General features: G+C 40.6%; 1 protein-coding gene and 1 long non-coding RNA gene across 51 annotated transcripts in view; one reads left to right on the plus strand and one right to left on the minus strand.

The window, feature by feature from the left end:
- The window catches only part of SORBS2 (sorbin and SH3 domain containing 2), a 351659-nt gene that overhangs the window by 64043 nt on the left and 268167 nt on the right, over window positions 1-19449 (minus strand). For 31 of the 50 annotated variants that reach the window (XM_058723353.1, XM_058723357.1, XM_058723364.1 and 28 more), the window contains 3 exons: window positions 13314-13349; window positions 9383-9521; window positions 4542-4714 (listed from right to left, as the gene is read on the minus strand). In XM_058723353.1, coding sequence (XP_058579336.1) covers window positions 4542-4714; window positions 9383-9521; window positions 13314-13349 — 348 coding nt within the window. Of the gene's footprint in view, window positions 1-3769; window positions 3920-4541; window positions 4715-9382; window positions 9522-13313; window positions 13350-19449 lie in introns of those variants that run through there. The other 19 variants (XM_058723355.1, XM_058723370.1, XM_058723374.1 and 16 more) reach the window with 2 other exon arrangements.
- LOC131508131 (uncharacterized) lies at window positions 436-15102 on the plus strand. Its single transcript, XR_009259848.1, has 3 exons — window positions 436-2693; window positions 10987-11084; window positions 13824-15102. It is a non-coding gene; the product is annotated as an uncharacterized LOC131508131 (long non-coding RNA).

Genomic DNA, 19449 nt, shown 5'->3' on the forward strand with positions numbered 1-19449 from the left:
AAGAACAAAAACCTATTTCATGATGACAATACTAGTAACTTACCTAGTTATGCATGAGGTTTGTAAATATGTTACCCCTTTAGGCTGAATTTAGGCTGAATTGGGACATTATATGCTGTGGCCAAATCGCACTTGTGCCCAGCATTAGATAGTTGATATTTGTACAAACATATTTATATAAAATGCACTGAATAAAAGTTGTAGTGTTGTAATAGTTTGTTGAACTCCTTTTGGTGCTAATTATCATTATCCTTCAAAACATTTTCGTGAATGTTCTGTTGAAAACATCATTTTTAGAATTAACTAGGGAATATTTTTTACTGTATTCTGATCAGCTTAGACTTAGAGAAATAAAAGTATGATATTTACTAGGTTAAGCTCATAAAACCCCAAATGTAGTACAGTCAAGGTAAATCTGCAGTAAATCTAAAAAAAATGTAGACATTGTTTAAAACTTTTTTTAACATGATAAATAAATGTATGCAGCATTTGCTTTGCTAAATTATAAATTCCTTGAGAGAAGAAGCTCTTTCCACATGCCTGGATTAAGACACGATAGAAACTGGGTTGTAATGGAAAGAAGAAATTAACATCACCTCAACCTAGATTCAAGTCTTGCTTCCTTTAATTATTGTTTCATACTTCCTAGCAGTGTGAATTTGGATCATTTAGGTAAGCTTTTAGAACCTCAGCTTGTCCTTCCTAAGATGAAATAATTATATCTACATCATAGGATTGTGATGGAAATGGAATGAAACCATGTATATAAGACCTAAAACAATGCCTAGAATGTAAGAAATGCTCAATAAATAGTAACAGTCAGTAGGGAACATAACATATTTATAGAATAAAATAGTGAAAGAACCCAGGTTATTGGATGGCATTCTACCTGATTACATACCTGTGAAAGTAGACCTACACTTTTATAATCATAATTAAAGACTTTGCTTGGCAAGATCTTTATCTCAACGTTTCCAGAAATACTCCAGCAAGAAACCCAATCATTCTGTATATAGTGATAAATACACCAGATTTTCCAAGACCATTCTCTTGATATAAAATATTCTGTTAGGACTGCCACACAAATATTCTTGTACTTTTTAAAAGACTGAGCATTCGTTTAGATTTTATATCCTATTTTTTTCCCCTCAGAAATGTGGTAATTGCATTTTTCATCTGGAAATTGAGGGTTTTGTGCCACCTCTAAATTTATTTTGGTCTCTGAGCATACATGGTTCTGATAATCACAGCAAATATAGATTAATATTAAGAGCTACTTGACTTTGTTCTGAGTCACCTCTTCATTCATTGTAGGCTCTTTCTACATTGGAAAAGCTTTGAGGAGATTGTTAATTGACCTTATTTTCAAATGATGGGAGCTGGTGGGAGGGGTGCAGTGATGAATCAGGAGTTTAGTTATTATTGGCTGATTTAAATAAAGTGGCTGAACATGTATCTTTAAGGGACACTTTCATAAAAGATCAGTTTCTCTTTTGTTAAGCTCTGTTTCCTTTATGTCTTCAGCAATAGAAAATAAGATGTAAGTTGGTGCAAACATGTTTCCCAGCCATACCTGGACACAACCAATAGCAACAAGGAAGCCTAAATAAGTGACTTATATCCCTGTATATGGCAGTGTATCTTGACAGACAGGATTTTTTTTTTTCTTCACTTGCTGGAGGGCACATATCAGGCAGGAGCTTAGTTTTGCCGTCTGCTAGCTTTATATGGTGAGCACAGAGATGCCAGGAAATGCCCAGTGGTTGGCAAAGAGGAGTATGAAACTAGTATAGGGCAACACTAAAACTCTTTGTCCCTTTCTAAAAGAAGCACTCTGGGCATTTGAAGTTTCTTTTATAAATGGCATCATGGACATGTTATGTCTAATACCGAGATTAAGTAAATAGAAGTCTACTCAAGTTTAAGGAAGTTTGCTTCTGTATGTGTCCTTCCAGGTTACTTTGTACGGGCAGTAACTACTAGCAATTCACGACGCACTTGTTTTCTATAATCTTGGCAGAATTCACCCGGATTTTACTTTTCTACAGTTTACAAAGTATCAAAACTCGGTGTTGATTTATCACGCAGAGATTTCCAAAAAGGGAATAGACACATATTTTCTCCGTACGAGTATACAGTGATTCTATTCTATTTTTGCCTCTTTCCAGCTTTGAAAATGCTCGAACGGTGTTATATTTGAACTAGAAAAAAAAGAGTCTTGTATTTCACTTAACTAGCTGGCTTTAATTAGACAGCCTCCTGGGATCTGAACCCCAGCGATTTTTGTTGTTGTTAAGAATGGCAGTAAAAGGCTAACCCAGACGTCCCAGGTCACATGAGAGAGGGCAGACTGGGGAGCCTTCATTCAAATAACTCAAAGGTACATTTGTTGACTTTTGGCTTTCTAGAGTTTCTAGCTTACAAAATTCTGTTTCCTTGGTATAGGCTGGTTGTCTAAAATGAGGCTACAACATGATACACTGAGACAGTACTGCCTTTGGTGGATACGCTGAGCAGAAAGTCCATGTAAAGCAATTTGAGTCTGATAATCATTACTCTCTACACGGATGAGAAAGAAAAACAACCTTGGAGATTCTTGGCCTGCTGTGGCTCAGAGACAGCCTGACTCAACATTTATAAACACAGCTATACTTGGGGATGTGCTTGGCAAGGCTGAAAAACAGGGAACGCAAGTAAGAGTATTCACAGACCTGTACCTTGTGCGTACAATTTTAAAAGTCTAAATAAGAGAACAGCTGTGCCTAAAAATTACGGTTCCTTATAGGGAACTTCTGGGTTGCTTACATTTTATTTCCTATTTTACAGAAGGGGAACCAGCATTGAATGTTTAGTATATGTATTTGCATATGCATATCTAAACATGCTTTTGATTTGCAAGTAGGCAGACCACTAGAATTTTAATATTACTTGATTTTCACTAACCTTTGACAATGTCTGTTATTTTTCCTTTGGAAAACTAAGAAGCAAGTCTTTGCTGTTTAAGAAAATTATGTCGGATGGATAAAAAAAACTGGTCCAGCTTTTCATGTTGTTTCTTATATATCATTCATCATGTTAAAAACACACCCAGAGGTCTCAGACACAATCCTTTCAGACAGAATCTACAACAAGTTAGAGTCAGGAATATCCTAATTTGTGTATATACTATGACTCGAGGGTCGATTAAGCAAAACCAATGACACCATACCTGTCTTGACACTGCATCCCTACGTTATTTGGAAAAAAGATTCCAGTTAAACCATTTTGAGTCAGAAACCTTCAAAGGGAAACAAATGACAAAACACTGTCACCAGAAACATGCAGTTGTCTTAAGACCGTTAGTCACAATCCCTGAACTTTTCTGTGACTTAAATATGACAATCATCAGTTCCAACATAGATTGTTAGGACTTGATAATTAGTCACATTCAGTGTTCCCAGAATCTAGTGCGTCTACAGCCCCATCAACTGCTGTGCAGGTTGACTTTCTGGCTTGCAATTCTGATACAGATGCTTGGAATAATCCATTTTTTAACTCTTCTCTCAGAACGCGCAATCCCCATCTATGAGAAATGCAATCTTACCACTGCTTTTTTTTTTTCCTGACCTCTTTCCCATTCGTTTCCTCTATCCACTATTGTCTTTGCACCCCCTCCCCACCCCCAGCCCCCAGAGTTTGCATTCCAGGGAAGCAGCTCTTGGCAACACCCCTGCCAGGTAGGCAGGAGTATGCAGCCTGAGCCCTCTCCTTGCAAAGCCCCCCAGTTCACCTGCAGACGTGCTGCGGCCCTCATCCTGGCTTCCAGAGTCTTCCTTCTGCCGGCTAGCACAAACCTTCTCTGCGAGTAGACTGGTCAGCGAGCAGCTGCCTGCCCGGGCTCTCAGTAGCTGCCTTTGCTGCTGCTGAGCTTTGCCAGAAGGGGCTGCCCTGACACACTGAGCAATGCTTTGGCAGAGTTTAAAGCCAAAAAAAAAAAAAAATCTAAACACTTTCACTTAATATCCCTGAGGGCTCACAGCAGGCACAGCTGAAGAGGGACACTAAAATGTGTATTTTTCTTCACAGTTTTTTTTTTTCTTTCCATGACATTAACTCCCTTTGCTGCAATCATCTCACCGCCCAGCTGCCAATTCACGGCTCCCAATCTCCTGATGTTAACACACATCCATTTCAAGAAATAAATCCCTGGTTTATTGGCAAAGCAGTCAAAGCATTCACCTTGTCTCGTTCCTTCTCCTTTCTCTCTATTGCCCTAACGCTCCCTGGAAGAGGTGAAACAAAACAAAATATACCTTTATTCAACGAAACTCACAATCTTCGTGATTTTCAATTAAGATGCAAACACAGATTCTGTGATTAGCTTCAATCCACAGTTCTTTTCCTCTTTCTCTGCCACATACAACATAATATTCACGAGAACTCAAATGGCATAGAGGGCAATCCTCGTTATATAAGACCATAGGAATGCACAAAGCCGTTGACAATCCGGCCTTTGTAGAGCCTGGGCATAGCCCTGCAGCCACCACGCTGGCATTTCCTACCGTTCTAATTGCGGTGGGGATTCCGGATTCATCCACGGGCCCGATCCCCGGGTAGTGGGGGGCTTTGATGACCGTCACTCTCTTCTCCTCCTCTGAGGATCTGTACAGTGGTATGGAGCTGCCCATGGTGCCGTCCAGAGACTGCGCGTGCTGGGGATAGGTCTCTGTGGAATCTGCCAAGAAAATTTGGTGACATATCATGTATTTGATGCACAAGGACTCAAGTTGACGGTGCCTCTTGTATATTTATGCCAACTGTAACGTAGAATCTATTTCCATCGCTCTCTCTTTTGACCCATTTACCTTGCATTCGAGCCACTCGTTGTTAGCATGTAGGTATATACCCAACAGAACAGTAACAAGATCCTGTCATTGTCTGAAGAAGGGGGAGGGGGAGGGTGACATTTGTGGAAGGACCGTGTGGCCGTGTAGCAGCCACTGTGTTAAGACAGTACTTTACATCTATTAGCTCACCTCACCGTCCATTTAATTAATTAATTACTTTTTATTTTGTTACTACTTTTTAAATATTTATTTATTTTGAGAGAGAGAGAGAGAGAGAGAGAGAGATTTTAGAACACCAGCAAGGGAGAGGCAGAGAGAGAGGGAGAGAGAGAATCTCAAGCAGGCTCTGCACTGTCGGTGCAGAGCCTGACTCGGGGCTCGAATTCAGGAACTGTGAGATCATGACCTGAGCTGAAGTGAAGAGTTGGACACGTAACCAACTGAGCCACCCTGGTGCCCCGTGGGGGGCTCCGTTTTAGAGACGAGGAGGCAGACCGAGACATTATCTTTGTGTGAAGTTGCTGACTACTGTTATTTGAAAGCACCGGAATGTCCTCTTAGAGCAGAAGATAGGACTGTTGAGTCTACAGCAGCAATTTCATACAAATAAAGTGAAAACAAAAATCACATTAAGAAATCCCCACATCCAAACACATACTTAGATGGGGTGAAGGCTCATGGGTTAAATGGATGATTTCAAATTATTAGTGCTGATTTGTATTTAAGTAGACACGATGGCCAGATATCTTGGCTGTTACTTTGAAGCATAATTATTTATTTAATTTAAAAAAATCTTTATTTTTGAGAGAGAGAGAGAGAGACGGACAGAGCACGAGCAGGGGAGGAGCAGACAGAGAGGGAGACACAGACTCCGAAGCAGGCTCCAGGCTCTGAGCTGTCAGCGCAGAGCCCGACGTGGGGCTCGAACCCACGAAAGCAAGTTTATGACCTGAGTCGAAGTCGGACTCCCCACCGACTGAGCCACCCAGGCACCCCAGAAAGGTCTCTTTTTATGTGGATATGGAAGAGCTCTAATGTTTCAGGATACCATCACTTGATGACATATATATGCATATATGTGTGAATATATATGTAATCTATCTATCTCAAAACATATGATAGTATTTTTTTATTTGTTTATTTTTTACTTGAGAGAGAGAGAGTGCAAGCAGGGGAGAGGAACAGAGGGAGGGAGAGAGAATCTTAATTTTTTTTTGAGCGAGAGTGCACACATGAGCACACAAGCTGGGGAGGGGCAGAGGGAGACCTGATGGGAGGCTTGATCCCATGACCCTGGGATCATGACCTGAGCCAAAACCAACAGCTGGTCTCAAGCGACTGAGCCAGCAAGGTGCCCCATATATGACTGTATTTTTGTTTTTGTTTTTGTTTTAAAAATTTTTTTTTAACGTTTATTTACTTTTGAGACAGAGAGAGACAGAGCATGAACAGGGGAGGGTCAGAGAGAGAGGGAGACACAGAATCCGAAGCAGGCTCCAGGCTCTGAGCGGTCAGCACAGAGCCCGACGCGGGGCTCGAACTCACGGACCGTGAGATCATGACCTGAGCCGAAGTCGATCGCTTAACCGACCAAGCCACCCAGGCGCCCCTATGACTGTATTTTTGTAACAAATTTATATAAAAATTCATAAGTAAGATTTTAAAAGATTTAACTCATCATTATAAGGATAACTACAGATAGGACTCCTGTAAGCTAAAATCTATTTTAACACTTATAACTGCTATTGCTATTATTATGGCTATATTCAGTTTAGTTTGCAACAGAAAAGCATTTTAGATACATTTCTGATGAAGAATGAATAAGGCTAGGAAGGAAACGGTATCTTTTCCAAGCAATTCCAAATGTGATATTTGACTCTGATTTCCCATTTAGTTCCAAAAAGTGTTTGAGTCAGGAACCATGATGGCGGCATTTCTATTAAACAACAAATAATTTTTGAGCACCTCCTATGTGCAAAGTCCCAGCCTAAGCAAGGAGTATGAACTCTGTCTTCACATATGGTTCGTTAGAGTCAAGCAGTTTATAGCTTATATAAGTTAGCTTTTTATTTTATATTTCTTTAAAAAAATTTTTTTTCAATGTTTTTTATTTATTTTTGGGACAGAGAGAGACAGAGCATGAACGGGGGAGGGGCAGAGAGAGAGAGGGAGACACAGAATCGGAAACAGGCTCCAGGCTCCGAGCCATCAGCCCAGAGCCTGACGCGGGGCTCGAACTCACGGACCGCGAGATCGTGACCTGGCTGAAGTCGGACGCTTACCCGACTGCGCCACCCAGGCGCCCTTATATTTCTTTTATAGGTCCACTAACTCTCACTTTTGTAGTCTTTTGTCCTCAGCTTAATATAAAGTTTCTCGAAGCAGGATAGATTTGTATATTCTCAGAACCTATCTCAGCACTGGCTGATTGGAATTTGTTCCAGTGGGACAAGGGACATTTCTTTCCTTGTAGTATAGCTTATATGTAAATCTACCCATCAGTATGTTCTAATAAGAAAGACTGTCTACATTCAAGTATTTATGTATTTTGTTTCTCGGGGTGGGAGGGACAAAATTGTGTGTATTAAGACAGGTGATGAGGAAAAAGAGTCAGACTTTGATAATAATTATTTGAGAAAACATTATGGCTAGAATAATTTGTAGTTTTACTAAAGGAGTGTGATGATGCATAGCTATGTAAAAAATCTAGGTATGGGGGGCCTCGGTGGCTCAGTCAGTTAAGTGTCTGACTCTTGATTTCAGCTCTGATCATGATCTCATGGTTCATGGCATTAAGCCCCACGTCGGACTCTGTGCTGACTGGGATTCTCTCTCTCTCTCTGCCCCTCCCCCCTTACGCACACACATGCTCCCCCCCCCCTCTCTCTCACAAAATAAATTAATAAACATTTTTTAAAAGTCTCGATATAAAGGACTCCTGTTACAATACTGCACCACGGACTGATTGTTTCAGAGCAGTGTCTGGGCACAAGGACGTCCTACTTTCTTATACTCTAAAAGGACAGCATTATAACATTCACAGGTGATCCCCACGAGCACCATTAGAGAAGGCACAAGTATATTTAGACTTTTCTTTGGTGAGTCTCAGGGCTCCATGTGAGTGTTCCAGAGGCTCTGTTGACCACAGAAGCTGAGTTCCATAACGCACACGCTGAATGTTCCCGGGTAAGCCTGGATGGCATCATGTCTTTCAACGAACAAAGGGTGCTGGGGGAGAAGAGGTCCTGCCTGCTGTTCAAGGAGGAAAGCAGAGTGAAAGGCCTGTGTTCTGTTGCTGTTTGGCGGTGGCCCGGAGGGATCAGTCTCAGCCTTTCTGAGAGGTGTGCTGCCTGCCCTCTTTCCTCTGCCTTCCTCCCGGCTGTCTGGAGGGAAGCCTTCCAGTCCCTCAACATCATGGGACCTTTCTCAGCTTGAATTCGGACGACGGCTTGATTTGGTTTGGTTTTTAGTGTTTCGGGGTTTTGCTTTTTTACATTGTTAAAAACTAAGAAATACATTGTTTTCTAAACAGTCCTACTATATTTGCCACGTAAAAGTGTTTGTGATCATACAGTACAAGTTCTTATCCAGGAGGCTTCAAAAAAAAAAAAATCACAGGGCCCGTGAAATGATACGCTTGAAAGTTTGTATGAATGTTCAAATGTGCATTTTTCTTTTTCTGGAGGAGAGCTCTCTCTTTCATCTAATTCCTAGTCCTCAAAGGATTAAGAACTCTCTGTATAGCAACTTCAGGGATCATTATTTAAAGGAACTCCTGTCCCAGGCCAATGGTCTTCTGGTCTCAGCTCAAATTTTTTTTTTTTTCAACGTTTTTAATTTATTTTTGGGACAGAGAGAGACAGAGCATGAACAGGGGAGGGGCAGAGAGAGAGGGAGACACAGAATCGGAAACAGGCTCCAGGCTCCGAGCCATCAGCCCAGAGCCCGACACGGGGCTCGAAGACACGGGGCACGGACCGCGAGATCGTGACCTGGCTGAAGTCGGACGCTTAACCGACTGCGCCACCCAGGCGCCCCTTTCTGGTCTCAGTTCAAAGAGTGTTTTGCTACTTTGTGAGGCGATAGTTTACTATTTACTGTTTTTGTGAGGCAGCTGTCCCCCTGTTAGACTGTTTTAACTGTGAAACAATTCTGTGTATATGCCCAGAGAATTTTCTACAGTGAAAGCTTTTCCACAAAAGAACGAGCTGTTATGAACATGGATGGTATTTGCCATCCATGGAAATGCGCTACACGAATGTTCCAGTGGAGAGAACTCTCCTGCCTGACTGTCCACCTTCTCTCTACTTCAAACTACAAACACTTAATAGTTGTTTCCAGGCTCAGATATAGGTGTAGTCATTGTCTTGGGATAGCTGGATGCCTATTTTCTCCAGTGACTCCTCTGGTCTTAATTCCTCCCCTAGCATAGGTTCATTAAATACTGGAGTGTTGAATATCCCACCTCTTTGGAAAAATTACTCTGATGTTTTTCTCATGTGGTTTGTACTTGTTATATGAAATTGTCATGGAAATCATGACTGCAAAAGACTTACCAAGTGACCGGCCATGCTGCATGATAATGCTTGAGTTGAGCGAGCCTGGGAGAGAGTAAGCTGAAGGGGAGAACGGCCTTTGATAGTAACTCATTGGGCTCACAGCACCTCCTGAGTTTCCATTCACCGTTATCTGGCTCTGAGAAGAGAGTTGAGACATCCAGGCAAAGTGAGGAATATAAGGAACACAACCGTTTGGATTTACATATCATGAAGCAATCTATCCTATTCTAAAAGAATCAGTCTTTTCTGGCAAAGCATCAGAAAGGCATGATAAACCACTGGCTTCTCCCTATTGCAATCTCATTTAGTACTTTATGGGTCTCTTTTTGGTTTCTTGAGAATTTATTGTTTTGATTGATTTATATCTGAGTGTATTATATCCCCAGCGAGATCTTAAGATACTTGTTGGAGATAGTCATATATGTGCTGCTTTTATGTTTTTTTATAATGTTCGACCTGTGCTAATAACATAGTAGATATTCAATGGATACATATTCTAATTGAATTGGATCAACTTAGTTCACAGAGGCTGAGCTCACCACTATTAAGGATGCCTCTCTATCCGCAACACAGCGCCGAGCCTGGGCACAGGGGAGATTACATAATGCATGCAAATGAGACAAAACATTAGTAAGAGCATTTGGTTAAAATACTTTACAGCTGAATACACACAAACACAGATAAAGAACCATCATTTGTGAACCTTTTCTACTTTTCTACTGATCCTAAAACAAATTAAACTTCTACAAGACAGGCCTGAAATGTAGGTAGTCAATTACTTACATATTTCCTTGATTTTTCATTTTAAAGCTCATGTTTTGAAAATGGCCAAGAGTTAATTTAATTTCATATTTTTATAGCCATACCACATCTGCCCTGGGGTCAATAAATATTCCATCACAGCGATTGTGCTTACTGATTAAGTGCTTCTCTGAGCTATTACAGAAACCACTCTTCTGTCACAAACCACCATATCTTATAGGTCTTATACCTGAACAGGACTGGACATTCAAATGATCTGAGGCACTGGCCCACCCAAATGCCTCAGAGCCTGTCTACAAGTTTGATAAATTACCTGAGAATATTTTTGCCACCTTGCCCAAATTGGTTTGGTTGTTCTTTGTAAATATAATTATGGTACTCTTGCTATAATGTGTGTTACAATGAGTGTTAAAAGCAGAATTCTTATTAAAAACCATCATGTTACTGTGTTACTAAACTTAGAAAAGTTGGCTTGAATCCTATTTTGATAGTTGCAATAATATTGATTATGGGTTAAGAAAGTAAATATTGCAAATAGACTTCATCTTTCATCATGTGAAACGGACCAGGATTTTACTAATGAAATAATACCATTAGAATTTTAGAAAATACTTTATTGTTATAGTGTAATACTTATTAGGAAAATCATCTCATGGACGACCTATATGCAATTTGACCTGCAACTTGAAACTAAGTTCAGTTCCAGTTAGCTCTGATTGTGCCTGTAAGACTATATGTATTTAGGCCTTTCAGGCTCCTAAGGAATCTTAAATATAGCAAATTGAATTGGTTAGTACATAATTTTATATGCTATTACTGTTCTGTGTTTTTGGTTAAAGGCCCTACTATTCCTTGAAGTTTTAAAATGGAGAACTATTGAAAACATAGTAGAACATGGAGAATCCCAGGACCACTGAGCTTCTGGCTGTATTGGCAGGTAGGGTGTTAGCCCTGCAAAGTGAGGGCTTTTTTTGTTTGTTTGTTTGTTTTGTTTTTTCTGTAGCCAGTCACTAATGGGAACATTTCATGGCAAAGTTTTATACCCAACCATTGAATGAATACTAAACCCCATTTAAAGTATTGTTAAGTATTTAAGAAAGATACTAAAAAGTCTTTTGTCTTCTATAATTGCGATGTCTTGAAAAGCATGTGACTTATAATATTTCTCCATGCGTGAAATTTTCAGGTTTATGACATTGACATGACATAAAAATTATGTAGCACAACTAAAATTTTGTTTACAATGGTGCTTATTTCAAACTTCATCATAAAATCAATTTTAGAAAAAAATTCTCCACTTTTTTTGTTTGCCTAAAGTTAGATACCTTTCAAACTGAAGCCACTGTCTATACATTATATGTGATGGCAAATGTGTGCGTTAGGAGCGCCTGGGTGGCTCAGTCCGTTAAGTGTCTGACTCTTGGTTTCAGCTCAGGTCGTGATCTCACAGTTCTTGGGTTTGAGCCCTATGTCGGGTTATATGCTGGCAGTGCAGAGCCTGCTTGTGATTCTCTCGCTCCCTCTCTCTCTGCCCCACCCCTGCTTGTACCCTCATGCTCTCTCTCTCGAAATAAATAAACTTAAAAAAAAAAAAAAAAAAGAAAATCTGTGCCTTAAAATCTGAAAGCATTTAGTTATTCATAAATCATTTGCTAGGGACTCTTGCCATATAGACATATTTAAATGATATCATTTGTATGGGGACTATTTATATATTGCTCTAAATGAAAGATGAATTATTGGTATATAAAACAATAAATGAATTCATAAATGTCTAACCCAGAATGGCTCAGGAGAAACAATTCCAAAAGATCAGAGGGCTAAATTTCTGCAGTGTAGACTAGGAGTATTTACATCATTCGCCCCTATAAGACAGGTTCAAAAGATGTAGCGGTTAGTGAAAGAGAAGCGAGAATTAGCGTCATGCGGTCAGCAATTATGTATGCGAGAAACAAGGGTATGTGAACTATTCACACAGGACAAATTCATGTGAATCTCAGAGGTAAACCGTTATCTACCAGGATTTAAGACTGGGTTAAAATTTTGGAAAAATGTTAAGACTTTTGCTATAACTCGATCATCATAATATATGTATACTTATCTAAATTTCTGAGATAATTTATTATTTTTTTGAGATAACTACTTATCAAAGCAAATCACTGTACAACTCATTAGCTAGAGCAACACAGTGTAAATATAAATGACTCTGAAATGAATCAGAATAGGGGCGCCCGGGTGGCTCAGTGGGTTAAGTGTCTGACTTTGGCTCGGGTCGTGATCTCTCTGTTTTTGAGTTTGAGCCCCGCGTCGGGCTCTGTGCTGACAGCTCGGAGCCTGGAGCCTGCTTCGGATTCTGCGTCTCCCTCTCTGCCTCCCCACCTTACACTCCCCCATGCCCTGCTCGAATCATGCTCTGTCTCTCTCAAAAATAAATAAACATTAAAAAAAAAATTTTTTTTAATGAATCAGAAGACAGTTGACTTTTTCAGCTGAAAGTAGGCTTTTGAGGATGACTGTAGAGGATTTTCTGGACAGACTGTGCGGAATCGGTTTAGGTATAATTTACACCTATGTGAATAAAAACGCTTGGCAGCAAAGTGAGATGGCAGACGAGAAATCAATCGGTCCTTGTGTCTGGCCCGTGGAGATCTGTTTAAAAAGTGGCGGAGGCAAAGGAAGGAAGAATAATGTCCCGCATGGCCCCCTGGTGCTGCAATCTGTCACAGATGACCTCTGATCCACGGTCGGGAAGGTGTTTCAGAATGGTCAGGGATGTCGGGGGCACCTGGGTGGCTCAGTCAGTTAAGCAGAACGGTCAGGGATGTCAGAGTCAGCTTCCTGAGTGCATGTGGGATGGTTGGGGAGAACTCACCGGAGGAGCAGGACAAGTCTGTAAGTGAGAGAGTCTGCGGTGTGGCTGTGGGCAGGGAGGACAGGAGCGAGGGGAAGGGGTTTGCAAAAAGCAGTGTGAAAGGCTCGGGGGGGGGGGGGTGGGGGGTGGTCTATGCAGGTGTGAAGGCCCCAGATCAGCAGGTGGTGACAGAGTCGGTGAGGCTGGGCTGGGGTCACCGTCAGGTAAGAAGTGGTTCAGTTCAAAAGCACCACGGAAGGAAAAGCGTGAAGAGGCTTCTGGTGTGCTTTGCCTGTGAGCCTGTGAAGCATTTACCTCTGGCACATGGGCAGCTAAGTTCTGGTTTCCAGGCTGAGTATGAGGGAAACATAACAAGAGATATAAATTATTCAGTTAATAAGAACATCTCTTTTTGCAATGTGGCAGAGAAGGCTTTATTCAGCTTAATCATCAGCTGTATTTGCAAGCCCTTTTAAGAAATATATTCAAAGGATTAGTTACCGGCATTCAGTACAGAGCAAGAATGAAAAAGTGAGGAAAATAAATCCAGTAAGTGTTTTTGGAAATAAGACCAATTTTCACATAGCACTGCATTGTAATTTGGGGTGGGGGCTTGAGAGGCTTGGCATCATGGAATTTTTCCCTCAGAAGTTTTGTATTGTGTCCCTGTGACAGCAAAATAATATCAGGTCGTCTATTGGCCAGCAGAATTCCTTTCGCTTCAATAGAAAAATCTTATAGTAGATTTTCCCTGACTGCCTCCCCCCTGGAAATAATCCCCCCCCCAAAAAAAACAGGTTACCCCATTTTTTTTCTGACTTACAGATCTAAAGAATGATGGAACTAAAAACAATGAAGTGGAAAGGATATTTTGATTTCACTATAAAACACTAAAAGAATTGAACTTTAAAATATCCTAACTGTGCAAATGGAGACACCTGTTTGTGAAAATGAAGTGAAGACAAAAACCAGCCCCTGATGATGGTTAGAAGGTACCTTAGTTGGTTAGAGCCACTGTTGGTTTTAAGTCTTAGGTAAAGGAGAAAGAAACTGGAGAAAAATAAGTTTTAATGCCTCTAAGGCTATATAACCCAAGAGGCTAAAAACCATGGTGGAGGGGCTGTCTGTAAAAGGAAGAGAGTGGATGGCCCATTACAGGCTTTATAGCTATCTCTTCTGACCATTGTGATGTCTACCCACACATGTCGACTGTGATGATAAACATCAGCCTCATCATGAGTAAATGAAACTTTGAAGCAAAAAAGAATTTTTTTTTCTTAATTCTTCCTTTCCCCCTTCAGAATAGAGGTTTTTTTTGTTTTGTTTTTGTTTTTGTTTATGAGTGTTTGGTGTGGTGCCAGTTGTAAGACAGATAGCCAGAAGTATTGCAGGACATTGATACCAGGGTGAGGAATGAATTAAAGAAAACTGTATAAACTTAGAAATCTTGCCTAGGAAAAGTTTAGATGATACTATTCGGTGTTCTTGGCTAGCCAGCATTTTCCTAACAGTTGGTGCCATACACCTGTTCCTCTCATAAAAAGTCATAATTAATTTTTTTCTTCAGCCTTTTAAACAAATACTTCTAAAACAAATATGTAAAAAGATTTCTCTTAGTCACAGCTTAAAAAATTTGATGAAGACTATTGACTCTTAAGTGTACAAATTCATGCCTACATAAAATTCTGCATAAACTTTGGGGATTGTGGATACCATAATCTAACAATCTGATTTTTCAACTTGTTCGATTAATCTAACAAGTTAAGAAATTCCAACCCTGGATAAAAAGACAGTTTTCCTTATCCTATTTTTATTTAATACGATTGCTGTTGTTGTTGTTTAAACACACTTGTTTTGAAAGTGATACTTTTTTACTGTCTCTGTGGGGTTTTTTTTAATGTTTTATTTATTTTTGAGGGAGCGCAAGTCAGGGAGGGGCAGAGAGAGGGGACAGAGGATCTGAAGTGGGCTCTGTGCCGACAACAGAGAGCCTGATGTGGGGCTTGAACTTATGAACTACAAGATCATGACCTGAGCCGAAGTTGGACGCTCAACCAACTGAGCCACCCAGATGCCCCCTTTACTGTATACAGTTTTAAAATCTCTAGAGTTAACTGACAGAAATCTCCAAGTCACCCAGAATTTAAAATATTCTCGTAGTAATGTATGCATGTTATTATTACATTTTTATAATAAAGTAAAATTACATTATTATGAAGTAAAACTATAATATTATGAAACTACAATAATTATAATTTAAAATGTAAGGATTTTGCTAGAATTCTGAATGCAATTCAATACAAAGCTATCTCGGGTGAGTACGGTGTCCATGGAATTTCTCATAATAATGTAATTTCACTGAAGAGCTTTCCATGGAACATGGGTCTCTTTAGTTTTACTTATGCTCAGTGACAATTCTGTTAAATAATATAAATCATGCCAAAGGATTTGAGTTATCTGCTCAAAGGAGTTCCTTCCCCTTCAAAATTAAAAGGAAAAGCTAATGACTGTATCTCTCCCTGGATTGGCTTACCGTATGTATCCTTTTGGACTTGAAACATGTCAAATGCTAAAGCAGATTGTCTCTAAAACCACTGTTGTCGTGGGTAATATGATCAGTTTGTTTGTGTGGCATTGTGTCTAGGAATGGTCTCTATCCATTCATTTGTTCTTTCAAGAGCTTGTCTGCAGAACTCTTCCACTTTGCCAATTTCTCTCCCTACCTCCTGATATGCTCACAATTTTGAGTCCTAATGCGCGTGTGTGTAACAGATGGAATGCATCTTGGTGAGTCATACCACATTTAAATTGCTATAGATGAAACTAAGAAAAAAAAAATCAAGTCTATAGGTTACTCACACAAAAGCTTTGAAATAGCTTGCCATAAAGATGTAAATTGCATCTTAGACTAGTTTTTTGCATGACCCTGGTCTCCTCGTTGATGAGATGCCCTCTTAGACACAGCAGGAGAGAAAACCACATGCTACATGTTTCTCTGAGGAAAATGTGATAAGAGTGGGGGCAAGAGCCTGAAAAGGGAAGAGGAAGTATGTTGTCAATCCAGACTACTTGGAGTAGGAAACACTAACGTAAAAAACAAGAGAATTTGTTTTCCTGCTGAATTTCGTGGCAGATAGACAGATGACTGCAGAAAATCATCATAGTTGTTTCGTGTCTCCATCTTCCAAGACATGTAAGGTTAAGGTGCTTGGCTGTAGGCCCACAGTCCCCAACTTTTGTGGGTATAAGTTCCTTTTCACTTTCTCCAACTGTTGAGCTGGGAGGGAGAGAGGAGCTAGAGACACCAGTTTGCTGCTGCCTGGTTTCTACAAAGGAAAGGGACAGTGCTTAAACCCCAAGGTACTCAATATTCCAAGAGAGAGCAGCATTGAACATCTGGGTCCCCGTGAATTCAACCCAGAATGCTAAGGTGAAGTTGTGGATGAAAGAGATCACTAACTCGAGGCTGTACTCCTTGAGGAACTAAGGAATGAGGCGGCTCAGGAAGGATGAGTTTCAGCAGCGGAAAAGGTGTATTGGTCGTGCGTAGGCCTTGCCAACTCAAGTGCCTACCCAGGGCCAGGAATGTACCCAGAATGGGTAGATCAGGTCAGGCGTTAGATAAGAGGGAATAGTGAGAACCACAGTAGGATGGAGAAGGCATGTTCCTCCTAAAGGCGGCCAAATTAGAAATAAAATAAACCCCGTGGCAGGCCAGCCAAACGTATCTATAGTTACAAGGCCGTGGGCCGTCAGTTTGCTGACTCTGTAGATCCAGAAGCTGGAGGTGAGAAAAGGGTCGTTGGCTGTGGGCTGGGTATAAAACTGGGGCACCGGGAACGGAAGCATAGTCTGGCAACTCCAGGCCTCAGGGGACATGAGGAGACCCTTATCTTGGGTGCAAAATTGAAAGGAGTGACAAAAATTCAGTACCTGGGGGGAACCTGGGTGGCTCAGTCAGTTCAGTGTCTGGCTCTTGATTTCAACTCAGGTCATGATTTCACAAACTGTGAGATCGAGCCCTGCATCAGTCTCCACACTGAGCATGGAGCCTGCTTGGGATTCTGTTTTTCTCTCTCTCTCTCTTTCTGCCCCTCCCCTGCGCATGCACTCTCTCTCTCTCAAAATTAAAAAAAAAAAAAATGCAGTAATTGAGACAAACATTATTTTAATGCAATCTTAGAAAAAAAAATCAAAATCAATGTCCCCCCCAAAATCCATACAGAACCAAATGCCAAAAATTTAAATAACATGACAATGGGGCGCCTGGGTGGCGCAGTCGGTTAAGCGTCTGACTTCAGCCAGGTCACGATCTCGCGGTCCGTGAGTTCGAGCCCCGCGTCGGGCTCTGGGCTGACGGCTCGGAGCCTGGAGCCTGTTTCCGATTCTGTGTCTCCCTCTCTCTCTGCCCCTCCCCCGTTCATGCTCTGTCTCTCTCTGTCCCAAAAATAAATAAAAAACGTTGAAAAAAAATTAAAAAAAAAAAAAACATGACAAGTCACACTGAAGACCAAGGAAAAAGGAAAAAATTGTATCCTGGATTTTTTAATGAAAGCAAACCCATCAGTAAAATTTCCCAAATCTTCTTTTTCCTGAACTCATTTTCAGTGGAGAGAATAGCTGTGTTAGACAATTTCCCCTTGACTAACAATGATCACAAAGAAGACAATTTTCAATTAAGAGGAAGTAAGGTTATAATAAATTCTGTTTGTGTAAATAAAATATTGAAACGTAATGTTGGTTTTAATGCACCTACTTTTTAAACTTTCCAATATTTTAAAAATGACTTCAATGTTCTAGAAAAAATTAACAATACATAACAACATATATATATGGGCACATATTTTTATTTCTGTCTTGGGCTCCAGTTGGCTTGACATGCTACTGTGGTCTGGGACCTTAATCTTGTAGGTCTCCTTTCCCGAGGAGCATACAGAATACTTGAGAAATATCAGGCAAGGGATTTGACTGGTTTTATTCTCTATTTTTCCATAGAGTAGACAGTAATTTACTTGAATAAAAAATCTAGGAGGGAATTACATAAGAATCAATCCCCTTATATGGAGAAATCATTTATATTTTATTGGGTGTCATAATGGTTCTTTCATTATTTTTTTTCTCTTCACTCGTTGGATAAAGGTACTAAAATTTCTACTAACTTAAGGGAATGGTGTCTTATGTTGATTTTAAAACACTACCAGGATAACTGGAGTTGACCGTTGAAAATGGATGACCAAATAATGGAAATTGCTGATGGGTACTTATAATGGAGTTTTGTAATATAATTATCCATCTCATTGTTAAGACTTTGAATTTCCATAATTTTTAAATAAACAATTTAAGAATTTTTAGGAAAAATAAAAGTCAATCTTTACCTCTCCTGCCCCCCCCCCCCCCCCTTCCTGCTTCTGTAATAATCAGCCTCCTCTCTCTGCCCCTCCTGAGGATGCTGGGGAGGAAGACCTGGCAGCCGTGTTTGTATTAGGCGATTCCATTTCTCTGGCCACAGCTGGCTGTTCAGGAGAATAACTGAACTGAACTGGGCCAATTAGGCACTTCCTCCCGGTGGGGAATTTGAATTATATGACACTGAATGCCCCAGTCAGGCAGTAGTGTTCCCCACAACCCCAGACACAAGTTCATGCATAACTGGCACCAGACAATGTCATAGGAATCCACAGACAACTTGAAGCAATGAGAGGATAGAAGCTAAGAGAGAACGAGGCTGACTCACAGAGGACAGAAGGAACTAGGTGGCATCTCGAATGGAGACAGAGTAGCTAACTGGTCATTCCCCTGTTCCCCGAAGGCCTGGCTGTACCACTGGCATTTCAGTGATACAAGATTGCCCTATAGTCTCATAAGGAAGACCCTTTTACCAGAGATCTTAACAGCATTATAGTCCCTACCTGTGGGCGCAAGTGGTCCAAAACTGTCACCCAGATTCGGACACACAGACACAGTGTGGTATCTGATCAGGGGAGCGAATATTTCCACTGTCCTTTGTGGTACTCTGATGGAGAATATGGTTTTGAATCTAGGAAGGTGTCATATTTTAAGAATGTTGCCAGAAGACGGGGTTCAGGAGTCAGGTTATCTCAGAAAATAGAGGCAGTGGAAGCTACTGGCAGAGCTGTGGGTCTGGAGTCAGACAGACTTGGGCGGGTCACTTAGTCTCCCTTGGCCTCCGTTTCCTCATGTGTCAAATGTGGACATTAGTGAAACCCATCTCCTAAAGCTGGTGAAAATTAACTGTGGAAATGTACGTAAAGTACTTAGTACAGTACCAAAAAAAGCATTTAGTACAAAAAAAAAATGAAATGCCTGGAAAGCACAGGCCTGCTTTGCACAAAGCAAAGAGCAGGGTAAGGAGAACATTAATATGAAAACTGCCATTGCTGGTAGCATAACAGACTCACAAAGAAGAATATGGGATGTTGGTTGGCCGTCC

Source organism: Neofelis nebulosa, chromosome 3 (genome assembly GCF_028018385.1).
Source record: "Neofelis nebulosa isolate mNeoNeb1 chromosome 3, mNeoNeb1.pri, whole genome shotgun sequence".
NCBI lineage: Eukaryota > Metazoa > Chordata > Mammalia > Carnivora > Felidae > Neofelis > Neofelis nebulosa.